This window comes from Monodelphis domestica, chromosome 2 (genome assembly GCF_027887165.1).
Source record: "Monodelphis domestica isolate mMonDom1 chromosome 2, mMonDom1.pri, whole genome shotgun sequence".
NCBI lineage: Eukaryota > Metazoa > Chordata > Mammalia > Didelphimorphia > Didelphidae > Monodelphis > Monodelphis domestica.
The window spans coordinates 476,750,634-476,767,313 of record NC_077228.1 but is presented as its reverse complement, the minus strand read 5'-3'; the positions used below and the strand labels follow the sequence as shown (position 1 = coordinate 476,767,313).

Sequence of the window (16,680 nt, the reverse complement as noted above, 5' to 3'; positions counted from 1 at the left end):
CCGCTATTCTAAATTACAATAACACCCTATTTATTTTGAGATGATTCTTGTTATAACCCACAAAGCTCTTGGTTTCCACAGTTAGTCCTGTAATGAGGGTGGAGAGTCTTATAAATTTAATTTGATAGCTGTACCAGGAGACTCATTAGTTCTGCTCCAAAGAAATGCCTTACTGTATTAGGCTGTCAGCCTTGTTGATGGTTGTGAAATGTCATCTTAAAAAGATCTACCACCTGTACGGGAAATATAATTTTTGACTCTGCTTTGCTTTGTACGTCTTGTATATTAAATTTCTTGAAGTATGTCCATAAAAATATTAGTCATCTATATTTTGTTCTACTGAGAAATCAGAAAAAATCCAAGCCTTGATTATTTCTTAAAAGTGCATTAAAACATTTATAAACCCCAAACCGAAGGCAACATAATCAAATTGTGGTTTATGAAAAAATGATTAGGAATACACAGTCAATCAGTGCCCAAGGCATCAGAGAACTAAAAACATGTCCAAAGGAGCAAACCGAGAGCTTGTTTTATAACTTTGGAGTCATCAAATCCCTATTCAGGTATGGGGAAGGTGTGATTTTTTTTTAAGTAAGCAATTTTTCTAGTCTTTTAAAAAAAACAAACTTTTTTTAACCTAACATTTTTGTAACATTTGTTGGTATATATTTTTCTTTTTAACATTTATTTTTGAAATTCTCAGAAGTTCTTCTTAATTTCTCTTTGGCTATACATTATTCTTAATGAAAAGAATGCACTAGGTTTGGTAATATTTTTTAAGAGTTAAATTTTGGGCAGCAAATACATAACAATTTTTGAAATTATTTCCTATGACAAAGAATGGTCAAGAAAATCTACTTCACTAGTTTGGAAATATGTTGTAGGAATGTTTTCATGTTGTTGGGGGTCTACATATAGTTCATTTTATTTAAAAAGCAACCATTTAAATTTGCCAAAGGGAAAGGAATGGTGATACTAAAATGAAATCTCTGTAAGTTCAAGATACCTATAAGCTGACAGGCCAGGGAAGAAATGCTATGGCTTTTTTCATATTGGACAAAATGACTTCTTATTTCCAAAGGCAAAAATATCTATTATTTCAAGAATCACTGTGTCTTTTTAGGTTAATGGGTTTCCTATTGTAAAATACGTGACTTCTTTTTCAGTGTTTTTTTTTTCTGCTTCTATCAGAATTATTCATGTTGCTTATAAAAGCAATGATATTTATATATTGTTTTATAGTTTGCAAAGTGATTTAATTATGTCATCTCAGTTGATCCTTACAACAATCTTCAGAGATAGGTGCTATTATTTTCTCCATTTTATAGCTGAAGAAACTGAGGCTGGGAGGTTGTGACTTGTTCAAGATAATGATTAACAGAAGTAGGATTAGAATTTAGGTTTTGACTCTGAGCTGAAAACTCTAGGGAGTGCATCACTTAGCTGCCTCTACAAGAGTGATCATATTTCTGTTTTTAGCGCAGGTTTTGCCATTAAAGGACTTTTTTACATTTGCTATTATTTGTTTTAAGAAATACAATGTCTTCTCAATTACAGGAGCTGGTGAAACACACAACTGATTCTACTGAGAAGGCAAATCTGAAACAAGCTCTTGATGCAATGAAGGTAAGTCAAGGGTTTCAGGTCCTTGATCTCATCCTAAGCTATATATTTTAGATTTAGAGCAGAACTAAACCTTAACAGTCACTAGTCAAATACCATGATTTTACAGATGAGGAAACTGAGATCCAGAGAGGTCAAGCTATTCACCCAAGGGTGTCACACAACTAGTAAGTGACAAGTAGCATTGCCAGGAAATGACTCTTGAACCTGGTGCTGAATACAGAGATCTTTCCGGTGTACCTCAAATTGTCTTGAAATGTCCTTCCATCCTTCATATCATTGAGGGTTTAAGTGTTTGTGGGAGATAAAGAAACTTTTACATGGATTGATTTATCTTAGTGATAAGAATTAATCCCAGGGAGGACTTTGTAACAATTTCCATCAAATATAGAGTTCCATGGAGACTTTCATAGGTCAAATAAAAAAGATGATTTAACCTGGAGGTGACCCTGACTGTACTTAAGATCTTGAGAAGAAATAAATATTACTAATAAAGACCATTTGATTTACGTTGGCAAGTTTTGGCAGAATTATAGAATATCCAAGTTGGAAGTGACCATATACTTCAACTCATACTTGAAAAGGAATTCCCTTGACCAACACACAAAGCCATCCAATCTTTGTTTGAAGATATTTACTGATATCTTCAGATACCCTGCTGATGTAGCTCCTTCCACTTTGGAATAATTGGAATTATTCATCATTTTTCTGCCTATCAAGCCCAAATTTTCTTCTTTTCAGCTTTTGCTTGTTCCCTCTAATGCTCTCTGCTGGAACTAAGCAAAACCCAGCCAAATCCATCTTCCATAGGTTAGCCTTTCAAGTACTTTAAGGCATTAATTGTTTCTTTTCTTTTTTTCAAAACCCTTACCTTGGCTCTTGGAATCAAGACTGTGTATTGGTTCCAAGGCAGAAGAGTGATATGGGCTAGGCAATGGGGGTTAAGTCACTTGCCCAGGGTCACAGAGTTAGGAACTGTCTAAGGCTAGGTTTGAACCCAAGACTTCCTGTCTTTGAATTTGAACCCAACACTATCTACCTAGCTTACCCCCCCCCCCCATTTGTCTTAAATCTTCTTTTCTTCAGTCTATTCATCCTCATTCTTTTCAATTAATCTTCATATGCTATAAACTCAAATCCTGGCTTGTTGCTATCCTTATTATAATATGGTGTCCAGAACCAAGCACAATTCTCTCTGTATAGGATAAAGCAGAGTTAAGTACAGTGGAATCATCTCCTTATTTCTTGAAGCTATCTCTCTCTTATTATAACCTAAGACTAAATTAATTTTCTTGGCTGCTGTTTCATACTGTTGATTCATACTGAGCTTGCAGTCACCTAAGACTCTCAGTTCCTTCTTTTGAAACAAATAGATGTCGAGTCATGCCTTTCCCAACTAGAAAACATGCTGTTGTTTTGTTTTTTTAGAATTATAGTAATTTGAATTTTTATTTTAAGCAAACTGAAAATCCCACAATATAAATTATATGTGTTAAAGAAACAATTGAAATGGAATTTCATTTCTAAGGACAGATTTTTTTTTCAAAACACAACTCAAGTAAGTATGTTTATGTAAATAGTGAGAATACTGAAAACTACAATTTCCAATTATGCTCAATGAAAATATTATAGGAGATCTGAATTATACATAATCGAAAGACAATAAATACCCATGTTGGTTGATTTCAGATATGATATGTGACTTTTGTTATCACATCAGGCAAAAATTCTTTTCTATCTTGTGGGATTCAATGCTAGTTCCTGCTGTTCTTTTTAAATATCACCGTGGAGGAAGGGGGCTATAAAAGGCATGTATGTTAACCTTTAATATATACAGATTTCCTGTTTATAAACACCTTGTTTTCAATATGGAAATTCAGTTATTCTAAACAAAGCTCAAGATTGTTTTCTGACAGAAACCCACTGCTGCTCCAGATATGAAGAGGCAACAGAAGAACTCCGAACACAAGAAATCTAGAGCAGATATAATAAAAATAGCTAGGAACAGTATGGAAAGATTAGCTAATATTGTTTTCTCCAAAATAAGAAAAGACATTTTTAAATAGGTTAAGGTACATGAAGAATCATCATAGTTAGGCATTTGAGGTTCATCTTTATCCACTTGGATGCTTTTCATTTTCTGACCTCTCTCCTTTTTTTAGATCTGCAGAATTAAATTTTGTTTCTTGACTGGATACTCCCTGTTGGTTAACTAGGGGAATAAGTGGTTGCATAATATAGCTTAGCTCAAGTTCTTTTCCAAACTTCTAAGTTATTTCTTTTGTGTTTTATCCCCTATACTCTCTCCTTTGCCCATTACTTATGTAAAAAGTTTAATTCTGTAGAACCCAGTTTTTAACTCTTGTAATAGAGGTCCTGATGACCTATTTTCTTTTTCTTTATTCTACATAGCACCCCTCTAAAGGCAATGATATTCTTGGACTTTTCAGAGGTGAGGCAAAGGATAACTTTGTAGGTTCCCAGCTGTACCATAGTTATGTCACTTTCTAAAAATTGCTTGTGAGATGCTTTATATATGTATGATGTAAGACCATTGGATGGTCATTGTAAAGTAGCACTGATTATGCTGATTCCTTATGATGTCAGAATCATGTAGTTTTAAAAAATACTTCTTTTTTCTATTTATCACAGTTGATGCTTTTTTTGAACCTTTCTTTGTTAATTTTTAGGACTTGGCCCAATATGTAAATGAAGTGAAGCGAGATAACGAGACCCTACGTGAAATAAAGCAGTTTCAGTTATCCATAGAGAACTTGGTAGGTGACTTTTTACTTCCATAGAAATGGGAGGGGGTAAGTTTTCAGGAGCTGCCTTTGGAGCAATGAATTTCTCAGTATTCTTTTCACCATTGCCAGCTTTTTTTTTTCAGTTGCCCAGTTTGATTGACATCTGCTTTGGGAAAACATCTCTCATTATTTTTAATCATTAATCAGGTCAGCTTCAAAAATTCCACCTTTTCAAAAGGAAAAAAGCTTATATCTTAGATCCCATGTAACACAAACTCTTCTGATCTAATCCCTTTTTTGACCTGAAAAGAGATCTGATTTTTCCACTAAAAGTCCTATTTTACCCTAGTCTCTATAATGGATACTCTAGAGTCAGGAAAGACAAATTCATTTTAAAAATGCATTGTTTGGTCTCAAGTTCCCTGGACCCCATGCTATAAAATTATAAAATTATTTCTGTAGGCAAGGAAATATGATGAATCAATTGGGCCTGAGTTGGGGGGTGGAGAGGGATATTTTTCCCCTTCAAGTCTTATTTCTGTTTGCATATGTTTATTTAAGAGTAACCCCTCTCCCCTTTATATTTTTTAGAATCAGCCTGTTTTGGTGTTTGGAAGACCACAGGGAGATGGTGAAATCAGAATAACAACCCTAGACAAACACACTAAACAAGAAAGGTGAGGGCAATGGAGTCATCTGTGTCTTAATAAGAATGAAAAAGTATCTAAGGATAGAAAGAATAAAGTAAGGAGTAAAATGAAGTGTCAGGGGGTCCTGGGGGCTACAGTGAAGAAGATAGAGAGGTAAATGAAAATGAAAAGATAAAAATCTTGAAAAAATTCCTTTTGGATAGTAAGGATAGGGAGAAAATGAAGAAAAGATGATCCTATCATATTTTAGTTAGTAATCAGTTTAACAGTGATTTCTTTTCTATTGGTTTGTCTAAATTGGCTTTAAGAGAGAGACAAGAGTCCAACTTAGACTTCATTAGGAAGGAAGGAAGTTTTCAATGTGATGCATGGAAATGGAGCCATACCATTACCATAAATATTTAAGGGCCATGGTAACTCTTTTAGTACTCCAAGTGGTCTGGGAAGTGTTTAGTAATAGCTTAACATTGTGGTTTGTAAGCCCTTTTTACAATGATCTTTGAATGCTAAGGCAAATGAGTTTAATAGGTTGTTTAGAGAACAGCCTACCTGCTTCCAGCGATCTCTTGTAATTTTGATTTTATTTTGTTTTCACAGGCACATCTTCTTGTTTGATCTGGCGGTCATTGTCTGCAAGAGGAAAGGCGATAACTATGAAATGAAGGAAATCATCGACCTTCAACAATACAAAATTGCCAATAATCCCACAACTGACAAAGAAAACAAAAAGGTGGTACCATCTTAGATACTGACAAATACCGTTAACAGGGAGCTTTTTAACCAATGGACGATGTGTCTAAGATGAGAATCTCTGGGTTCTTGAGACCTTGTTTCATGGCTGGATACTATCAAAAGGGATGGGCATTCAATGTATACCCCCATTCTAATTACTGACAAAGAATAAAGAGAGGTTACAGCTATGACTGAAACAATGGAACAGCCACTGCATGATTGATTGGATCAGTTTAGGGACTGTAAGAGTTAACGAGGATCTCTACAAATGATTTAGCTACAGATGCTGTTATAGAATTGAGGCATCTGGAGTGGTGAATCATAGCATCATAAATTTAGAATGAGGAGGGACCTTAGAGACCATCGAACCCAATTTCCTCATTTTCTAGCTGAGGGACTGAGGCAGAGAGAGGATCAGTGCTTTGCCCAGGGTCACACAGTTCTTAAGTGTGGAGGGTCATGGACTTGAATTTAAGGAGACCTGGGTTCAAAATCTGTCTCAAACACTTGCTGGCTGGGTGACACAGAGATAGGTCATTTAACCACTTCTAGTCTTAGTTTCTTCAACAGCAAAACAGAAACAATAATTGCTCTTGCCTCACTAGGTTGCAGGGAGGATTGATGAGATAATGTATGTAAAGTATTTTATGTGTCTTCAAAACATTTGATACAGGGTCATAGAACTAGAGCTGAAAGGAAGCTTTGGAAGCCCATTCAGCTCAACCTCTTCATTTCATAGAGAAATAAACGGAGATCTAGAAAATTAAAGTCATTTGCTCAAGGTGACTCAGGTAGTGAGCAGCAGAGCCAGGCTTTGGACTCAAGTCAAAAAGATCATAGGAACCAAATATTATAGGGTCATACATTTAGAGCTTGAAGGAATCTGAAACTAGTCTGACTATCCCATTTTAAAGATGAGTAAACTGAGAAGGGAAACAACTTGTCCAAGGTAACATAGCTATGCAGTATCAGAACTGGGGTTTAAACCTAGATTTTCCTGATACTAGTCAGGTGGCTCAGTGAAGAGAGTAGTCAGGAAGACCCAATTTTGAATCTGGTCTTAGATATTTATTAGCTCTATGGCCTGGGTAAATCACTTGACCTCTGTTTACCTCAGTTTCCTCAACTGTAAAATGGAGATTATAATAGTGTTTAGTCCCAGGGTGGTTGTAAAGACCAAATGAGATAATATTTGTACTAGAAAATATGCTTATTATCCCCTTCCCTTTTAAGCCTACTATCCATGCCACTTCCAAATATATTTAAAACTATTTTTAATTATTTCTGTTATCATCAACAGTGATGCTGCTGCTCCTTCTGTAGACTAAGGTTGACTAAGTCAGCTGCTCATAGTGGATCCTTGGGGCCAGTTTTGTCTTTATTTTTTTCTTTAAGATGTGGGTGAGATTCCAGTAAACACGAAAATATACAATAATGAATTAATCAGTGAATTAATGATTCATTTCCACAGTGGTCTTATGGCTTCTACCTCATCCATACCCAAGGTCAAAATGGACTGGAATTCTATTGTAAAACTAAAGATTTGAAGAAAAAATGGCTTGAGCAGTTTGAAATGGCACTGTAAGTATCCCTGCTTCCAAAAGCAACTCCACATCCCTGCTTAAAATCATTTACAAACTGTGTCCCAAGAAACAGGCTTTCTACAATGGGCCATCCTTGCAGAGCTAAAGGAGGATCCCTTCTTTCTACCTTGGAGGCAGCCTGGCTGCCTTTGAGCTTCCAGTACTGACAAGGAAGGGCCTTCCATGAATTACTCTTAAAAAAAAGAAAGAGGGAGCCGTGAGCTCTCTTTTCACAGACCTCTCCACTGTGCAGATTGTTTTAATCTTTGAGATTGCCATAGCCTCTGAAAATATCAAGTGTTCAACTCACAAAAATTGGCCGTGATTGTGACCTTTTAAAGCTCTGTCTTTGGCCCATTTATTGCAATGTATTTTTTAGGAGAGATTTAGAGGTGGTGGCTTTTTCCTTAGGCTCTCCTCTCCTCATCTATCCCCATGTTTTTAAAGTAATGTATCATTCAAATCGCTTTCAGGCCATGTTCCCTTTCATGCTTTTTCCTGTTAAACGGGAGAAAACTCCTTAACAGCTTTGTTTTTAGATTTGTTTAGGATTAAAGAGATAGAATTGTCTCATGACGCAGGCACTGCTCAGGCATTTTGTTTTCCCCGTAAATGTGGTGGCTAAATAAAAAATCCAGGTTGACCTAGACATAAAAAGAGACATCACGAGTAGATTAAAAGAAGAAGAAACAAATTACCTATCAGATTTATGATTAGGAGAAGAATTTATAAGTAAATAAGATATGAGGAGCATTGTGAGATGTGGAATGGGTTATTATGAGTACATTAAATTGAAAAGTTTTTGTACAAATAAAATAAATTTTGCTAATATTAGAAGGAAGACAGAAAACTGGGGAAAATGTTTATAGACAGTCTCTCAGATAGAGTTCTCATATCTAAAATATATAGAGAACTTTGTCAAATTTATAAGAATGAGAGCCATCCCCCAATTGGTAAATGATCAAAAGTTATGAAAAGACAGTTTAGATGAAGAAATCTCAGCCACATATAGGTATATATGCTCTAAATTGCTTTGAGAATTGAAAATCAAAACACATATATTACACCTATCAGTGTTTGTATGTAACATATATTTCCATATTCCCCGTGGCATGACTGAAGACACATATCACATAGACAATAAAAAATTCATGAAAGAAATGAAGTAAAAAATGGCATGCTTTGATCTGTAATCAGATTTCAACAGTCCTCCTTTGGCTGAGGAGAGTGGCTTTTTTTTTTTTTATCGCAAGTCCCTTGGGCTTATCTTGGAACTTGGTTTGCTGATGACAGTATGGTTCTTCATAGCTGATCATTATACAATATTTTTGTTACTGTATACACTGTTCTCCTGGTCTGCTCATTTCACTTTGTCGTAGTTCATCTAAATATTTCCAGGTTTTTTAGAATTCACTGTGTTCATTTCTTATGGTGCAATAGTTTTTTATTACAACTATATACCATAGCTTTTTCAGCCATCCCCCAGTTGGTAAATACTCCCTCAATTTTCAGTCCTTTGCCACTACAAAAAGACCTATGAAAAGATTTTATACAAACAGGTCTTTTTCCCCTCTCTCTGATCTCTGAGATATAGAATCAGTAGTAGTCTTTTGGGGTCAAAGTTGCCCAGTCCCTCTTAAGGCTAGTAACCTTCCCCCAGAGATTATCTCTGATTTATTCTGAACATATCTTATTCATACATAGTTATTCATATGTTATCTCTCTCACTGGATTGCGTGCTCTTTGAGGGCTGGGACTATTTGTGACTTTTTTTTTTTTAATTCTGGGTTCTTAGCGTGGTTCCTAACAGATACATAGTAGGTACTTAATAAGTGGTTGATGACTGACCATGAGAAATCATTAGTGGAAAAGGATGATAACCTGTGCAAAAGTCTACTCTGAAAATATGGCTCTGGAGATCAGTCCCATTTGAGCACAGAGGTCCTTTAGGGCCATAGGAAAACTTTGTGACTCTTTTGTCAAAGTTTATTTATTAATTAGAAATGTATATCTTTACTCTAGCTTTGGGGGGGGGTAGTGGTTCATTTGATGACTTATCCACCAGTTCATACATCTGTCTCTTGGCATAAATATGAGGTTTCTAATGCTAACATAAATGAATGAAGTCCTTGGGTTTCAGCCAGTGAACCATTCTAGTTCCTGCCTATATTTGGAAAATATAATTTAGTATTCCTGGCTTTGATAACTGAATATAACATGAGAGATTTATTTGTTCAGTGAATGTACCAGCTTAGTTCAAAGGGGGACCCTTTGTGGTTTGGAGCAAAAAGGATCATGATGCTGGTGATCTGGCTATTCATCCCTTGGGAATGGTGAACCAATGCCATAAACCCACAATGCTATTTAATGCAGCTGTATATGGTGGGCAGTTTCAAGGGCCTGCCATTTGAGGTTCCCCTAAGCCAGTCACACTTAAAATAAACTGAATGAGTTGATGCAAAATCTTTCATTCTTGGGGAAGAATGGCATTACCAATCCTTGGTGACCTACTTACTGTGTGAAAGCAAGTGTGGCATAATGAATAGAGGGCTTACCTTGAAGGCAGGAAGACCCTGGGTTCAAGTTCTGTCTCCATTGTGAGTAAAAAGAAGCAAATTACTTCACCTTTAAATGTCTCTACATAGTAGACTAATACTATATAAGTCAGTTAGAGAAGAGTTAGAGGGCTGCATCAGTGAAGGAAATCTCCCAACTGGGAATTCCTCATACAGACGATATCAGATTTTTCATGCATTCACCTTACATGAATATATGAAGGCATTCATGATATATATTTGCATATAGAAGGATAGTATCATGAGTAGAAAATTGGATTCAGAAACATTAAGATCTGAGTTCAAGTTCCACTTCTGACACATACTATCTTTGTGACTCTGGACAAGTTACTTAATGTCTTGGTGCTCTAGGTAAATCTCTCTCTCTCTCTCTCTCTCTCTCTCTGTCTCTCTCTCTCTCTCTCTCTCTCTCTCCAGATTACATATCAATACAATTTTTAATATTTTAATTTATTATTTAATTTCATATTTCTGACATTTTGAAAATCCATGTTCTCTCCCTTCATCCTACCACTCCCTTCCCAAGACAGTAGGTAATATCCCACATAAGTTGTTGTTCAGTCATTTCAGTTATGTCTGACTCCTCATGATCCCATTGGGGTTCTCTTGGGAGAGATACTAGAGTAGGGTTTGTCATTTCTTCCTCTAGCTCATTTTGTAGATCAGGAACTGAGGCAAACAGGCTTACGTGATTTTCTCAGAGTCACTTAGCTAGTAAGTTTCTGATGCCAGATTTGAACTCAGGAAGATGAGTCTTCCTGACTCCAGATCTGACTCTCTATCCACTCCCCACCTATCTGAATCCCATACACTTATATATTTATTTAAATGAAGAATGAACCCAGCCAATAAAAAGCATTGATATGATTTATTCCAGAGAACATTTTCATTATGATTAAGAAGTTGTTAAGTGTCTGTTGTCTGTCAGAAATTTTACAAAGTGCTTTCAATTCAAAGCAAGATGAGATGGTTCCTCCCCTGAGGAACTTTACAATCTAATTTTCTTCCTTTGTTTTTAAACCCTTATTTTCCATCTTAGAATCAATATTACGTATTGGATAGGGTTAAATGGCTTACCCAGGGTCACACAAGTGTCTTGGGTTTATAATCTGATTTTCAAGGCAGCATCAGATGCTCAATCTTTAGGGCTGATGAGATGAACCAGAATAGGAACAGCTGAGATGTGGGGAGCAATATCCCTGGCATTTTGGGTGACCCCTAGACATATGGGAGAAGTCTGAATAGCGTGGGAGTAAGCAATCAGTAGAAATCCAAGCCAAGGTGTTATCAGGCAGTTGTGATAGAGAACAGGAAAATTGTCCCAGCATGGGATGGAACCATGGCATTGGGAAAATCTTCTTCCAGAAGGGTCCGGTAGTCAGGCAGTTAGTGTGAGAGAAGCACTGTGGGATATGGGAGGAATAAAGCTAAAGAAGGTGCCTCTCAACTAGCAGATCTCTGCCTGCCACCTTTGATGAATTCATTCTACTCCAGATTAATATGCTTATACACAGGTATAATTCTATTACTATCTCACCTTCCTCATTTCCAACAAAATAAAGTACAAATTGTTTTAGTCTGGCACTCAAGGCTCTCTACCATATGTCTCCATGCTGTATTTTTAGCCTCATCTAACATTATTACCTAGCACAAATTGCAAGCTTCAGAAAAATTGGAACCTTACTCTGAATGCCTCTCATTCTTTCCTACCTTTGCTCATATAATTTCTCCTATCAGCAATCCTTCCACTGGAATTTGGACACTTGTTCTCAATTCTAGCCATCCTTAATCTTTGTGACCTTGGGATGCCTCTAGCTTTCCCATTCCATCATTATTCTAACAGAATTAGAAAAAAAAAGATATTATTCCAATTGTCAGATACTTGACAAAATAAATAGCAATTGTTCCAAAATTCAGAAATTTATCAAGTTCTCTGGCCAGACGTTAAATGATTTCTCAAAAGAGCCAGTCAAGTAACTATCCACACGAACTCTGATAGAGTCTGAAATGATCTAGGCCATCCATGTCATAGTTCCATATCTCTAAAATTTTTATTATTTAAAAAATTATTTTCAGTGCTGATTTTTCTCTCTCCTTCCAACTGTACTCACTCCTTGAGAAAGCTAGAAATATACCTATTAGAACCAGCACATAGTAGGTTCTTAATAAATGTTTATTCCATTTTAAAGGTTTCAAGGGTTTATAATTCATCTTGTATTTCCTTGCAGCCCAGATAAATTGTTTCAGTGACTAGATCCTGTTTATGCGTCTTTTAGGAGACAATATAATATGATGTTGTAGGAAAGAACAGTGGCTTGGATTTCAGAAGTTTGGTGTCCAAGCTTATCCTTCTATACCAGAAACCCTAGCATTTAAGAACTGGAAAAGAGCTTGGATGCCATCTAGTTCTAGCCATGGGTCTTCAAGTTTATAGTTTCTTGAGGTTCCAGTTTCTAGATCTATATATTGATATCTCATATATGCACATATATGTAAACACATATACATACATATGTTATACATGTATGTGATGAAACTAAGGGTGAGGGAGTCCTGCATTTACAGGCATATATATATATATATATATATATATATATATATATATATATATACATACACATATATGTGGGGAGGAGGGAGCGAGAGAGAACCAGACAGACAGAGAGACAGACAGACAGAGAGATCTTATAGCTCAACAAGAATTAACAGGCTGCACAATCGTTTGTTTTTAAGGCTATTCGGATGTAGGAAGGTGTGTAGAAATCAGACAAGATTCTGAAAAGAGGGCTGGCTCTAACCCAAGGAGATCTGGTCTTTTTGGACTTTGTCTCTGAGAAAGAACATAATTATATTAAATAATGTACAGAATATATTTTCATATACATAGCAGTAGTTATTTGTATTTCAGGCTTCCATTGACAGCACCACACAGATGGTGAGAGGGTGGAAATACCTTAATTCAGAATTGCTTCAAGTCGAAGTGGAGGGTTCCCACAAACAGGAAAAAAGCCATGTATGGGAAATCAAATAAGTGGGCATTTCATCTGTCTCCAAATGTTCCATTCTTTTTCTTTTTTCTCTTTCCTTCTCTTTTGGAAGCTCATTAATGCAGGACATACCTGGCAATGCCCAGCTTCCGGCTTTGTATAGCAGCCCAGGCTGCCTTGTGCTGCTCCTGACAGAATGCTAGAATTAAGTTTAGAAACTTGGGTGTTTGCCTTTGGTGATGCTAAGTTTGTTTTTCTGGTGTTGCTTTGCTCATAGTGCAGAGTTTCAATATTCTGATTTAATACCCTGTGGGGCATAAAATAATAATAAGAAAACCTTCCATATCCATGTAATATATAAAAACAATAAAAAGTGTTTCCCCATAGGCGGGCTTCATGCTTTGGCTCTGATCCATAGCAGTTTTGACATCAGTACTATGAGATCTCTTCCTGTTGCAGGAATTAGGAGAAATGTTGTTTTAAAGAACTGAGATGGTGAGTGGGGAAAAGGTGGGAGTGGGGAGAGAACGAGGCAGGAATCAAGGAATAGGATATTTTAAAACAAATGAATTATTTGCTGATGCTATTTACAGGCGATGGCAGTTCTGCTATCTATAGAGAGCTTAGATCATATTTATTTAGAAACAGGAAAAACATTGCTGAGCACCTATGTGGTACTTAAAATACTGAGTTTAATTTGGAAAATCATAGAGAGACATTATTACTAATGAAAATAAGTACCTAGTAAATATCTACATCAGATGAATCATCTACATCAGAAATTGCTTTGATCTCCATCTATCTTTCTGAAGATTATAGGTCATATTTAAGCTGTAGCTGTCTTCCGACCTTTTTCTGAAACCTCATTGCATTGATACAAATTGGCAAGGAGCCACATCTAAACTTAGTAGACTGTAAGCTCCATGAGGGTATTTAAACTTTGTGTCCCCTGGCTTTTCGCACAGCACTCTGCATAGATGAAATGTTTAATAAGTGTTTTTCTCTTCTCAATCAAACATTTCTGAAAATCCTAGTAGGGGCCAAGAGACTATGCTGGGTGCTAGGAAATTCAAAGGCAGCAATGAATACTCCCTACTTTCAAGAAGCACACGTTCTATTTGTGGATATTTGTAAATAGATACACATACATAAAAAGAAATTTTTTTTTTTGGAAGGGGGATGAAGTTAGTAGCTGGGGGAATCAGGGAAAAGTCTCATATGGAGGTGCTGCCTGAGCTAAGTTTTAAAAGAAAATTGGGCAAGTTCGGTGGGAAGAGAAGGCAGGAATCAAAAAATGGAATATTTTAAGATGGAAGAATTGCTTATTCATACTAATTACAGAAGATGACAATTTTGCAGCTTCTAGAGGGCTTGGATCATTTTCAATAAAATAAAATACTGCTGATCAGTTATAAGATGCTTAAAATACTGTATCTATTTAGAAAATCATGGAAACACTCTTTTACTAATAAACAGTGAGTATTCGGTAAAGATGAAGCTGCATCAGAGTCTCTGAGGCAGAGGTCAGGAGTTAGTACATACATTCAAGGCACAAGGGACAGCCAGGGCAAAGATGTGGAGACTGGAGATGGACTGAAATATAAGAGGGTCTACCAGTAGACCAATTTGGATGGATCACAGCACAGAGATGTGTAATGGTTTGGAAAGGTAGGCTGGAACCAGGTTGTGAAGAGCTTTAAAGGTCAAACAGTATAATCGTCTATATTTAATGGTAGTGGCAATAGGAAGCTCCTAGAGCTTGCAAAGAGGAAGACAGAGCAACTAGTTCTGAGAATGATACTGGTAGCTTATTTAGATTAAACCGAAAAGTAAAAGTGTTTGGTGATTTCATAACCTCTGCTGGGATTCTGTGAACCATGAAAAACTATACATCGCCGAAGCTCAAGGCAAACAGAATGATGAACAAATTGGAAGTGGTACTGTGGGGAATAAGTTGAGGGAGTTGGTGATGTTGAACAAGGAAAAGAGAAGACTTTGGTTAAGTGGAACAGGGAGGGCAGAATGACTCGAGAATTGGCATTAAGTGTTTGAGTGACTGTCTCACTGAGAAGGAATTGGAATTTAGGAAATTTTAGGTTTCAGTGAGTCAGATTTTGGGGTGACACAAGGAAAATATTACACATCCTTTTAATTTTTTTGTTAAACCCTTATTTTCTGTCTGAGAATCAATTATGGGTATCAGTTCCAAGCCAGAGCAATTGGGGTTAAGTGACTTGCCCAGGATGACATAGTTGGAAGTGTCTGAGGCCAGATTTGACCCCAGGATTTCCCATTCCTGGATCTGATTCTCTATCCACTGAGTCAACTGTCAGCTAACTGTCCCCTACACCTTTCTTTTAAAAAGTACTTTTGTAATATTTTGAGGGGGTTGCTGACCAGATCTAGTTGTCTAGATTGTCAAAAAGATCCCTATTTTTCTTTGAAAAGATTGCTAACAATTCATAGTGTTTTTCTTGGCATAAGGATTTTAGGCATGGTGGTTTGAGAGCTAGCCTAGAAGTCAGGAAGGCCTAGGTTCAAATGCTACTTTCAGCACATATTATCAGGTCAATAAGCATTCATTAATCATCTCTTAGGAGCCAACCACTATGATAATGCTGGGGAAAGAAAAATATTTCCTGCTTTCAACATTCAAAATATTATGTACAAGGATAAAATATATAATATAAAATGAACTGAAAATAAAAATATATGCATAATAAAGGAGATAATCTCAGAAAAGAAGACATTAAAATTGGGGAAGATCCAGGAAAGCCATCTTGCAGAAGATGGGACTTTAGCAGAGACCATATGACCTTGGATGTGTTATTTAATATCTTAGTACTTTGGGCGTAGGCAATTTTCTTACCCTGTAAGGTATATATTTCTTTGATTGACCATTTCCTCTCCTGTAAATTCCTCATATAAATGATATCACAGATCCAGGTATTATCCCTATAGATCTTTGGACCACTAGCCTATGGGAAGTATATACAGTCCTCAAAAGACTTATTGGTTAGTAATATGGATTGTCTTCTGTTTCCTTAGAACACCTAAATAAATTAATGTTTATAAATATTAAATATGTTTTGTCACTCCAGTCAATTATCCTCATGACAGAATTACAGGTGACTTTTATTAGCTCAAAGAGTGTTGGGAAATGTGGTTGTATTTTCCTAGAATGCCACAAATGCTAATGTATAGTTATGAAAACTTTCATCAGAAACATTTTACAGGTGAGGAAACTGGTGCCCTGTTGACTATGAGAAAAATGCCATGGGTCCATAGCCATCTTGTGTAATGGTTACCAAGATGGCTTCAGATCCCATTCACCAGAACTTGAAGCATGGCCATGTGTAGGAGTGAACTGGAGCCATCTTGTACAGGTTATCAAGAATCCGTGGAGGGGGAAGCTGGGTGGCTCAGTGAATTGAAAGTCAGACCTAGAAACAGGATGTTCTGGGTTCAAATCTGACTTCAGACACTTCCTAGCTATGTGACCCTGGGCAAGTTACTTAATTCCCATTGCTTAGCCCATACCACTCTCCTGCCTTGGAACCAATACACAATATTGATCTAAGACAGAAAGTAAGGGTTAAAAAAAGAGCCAATGGGTATGTTTTCAGTGTGGAAACTGAGTCTTTAAAATTAGTACATGCTACAAGTCAGGACTTGATTTTTTGTTTTCTTGATTGTTTAGACTTAAAGTGATGAAAAAATATAAATGAAGAATAAACTTAAAAATTGTTGTAGGTACAGTTGCCTTTATCCTTCCCAAGTTA

General features: G+C 36.4%; 1 protein-coding gene across 3 annotated transcripts in view; it reads left to right on the top strand.

Moving 5' to 3' along the window:
• VAV3 (vav guanine nucleotide exchange factor 3) overlaps positions 1-16,680 on the top strand; it is a 439,950-nt gene that overhangs the window by 231,243 nt on the left and 192,027 nt on the right. For all 3 annotated transcript variants that reach the window (XM_001372319.4, XM_056819156.1, XM_016429056.2), the window contains exons 11-15: positions 1,558-1,626; positions 4,314-4,400; positions 4,962-5,047; positions 5,618-5,750; positions 7,224-7,333. In XM_001372319.4, the coding sequence (XP_001372356.1) occupies positions 1,558-1,626; positions 4,314-4,400; positions 4,962-5,047; positions 5,618-5,750; positions 7,224-7,333 (485 nt within the window). The remainder of the gene's footprint in view (positions 1-1,557; positions 1,627-4,313; positions 4,401-4,961; positions 5,048-5,617; positions 5,751-7,223; positions 7,334-16,680) is intronic.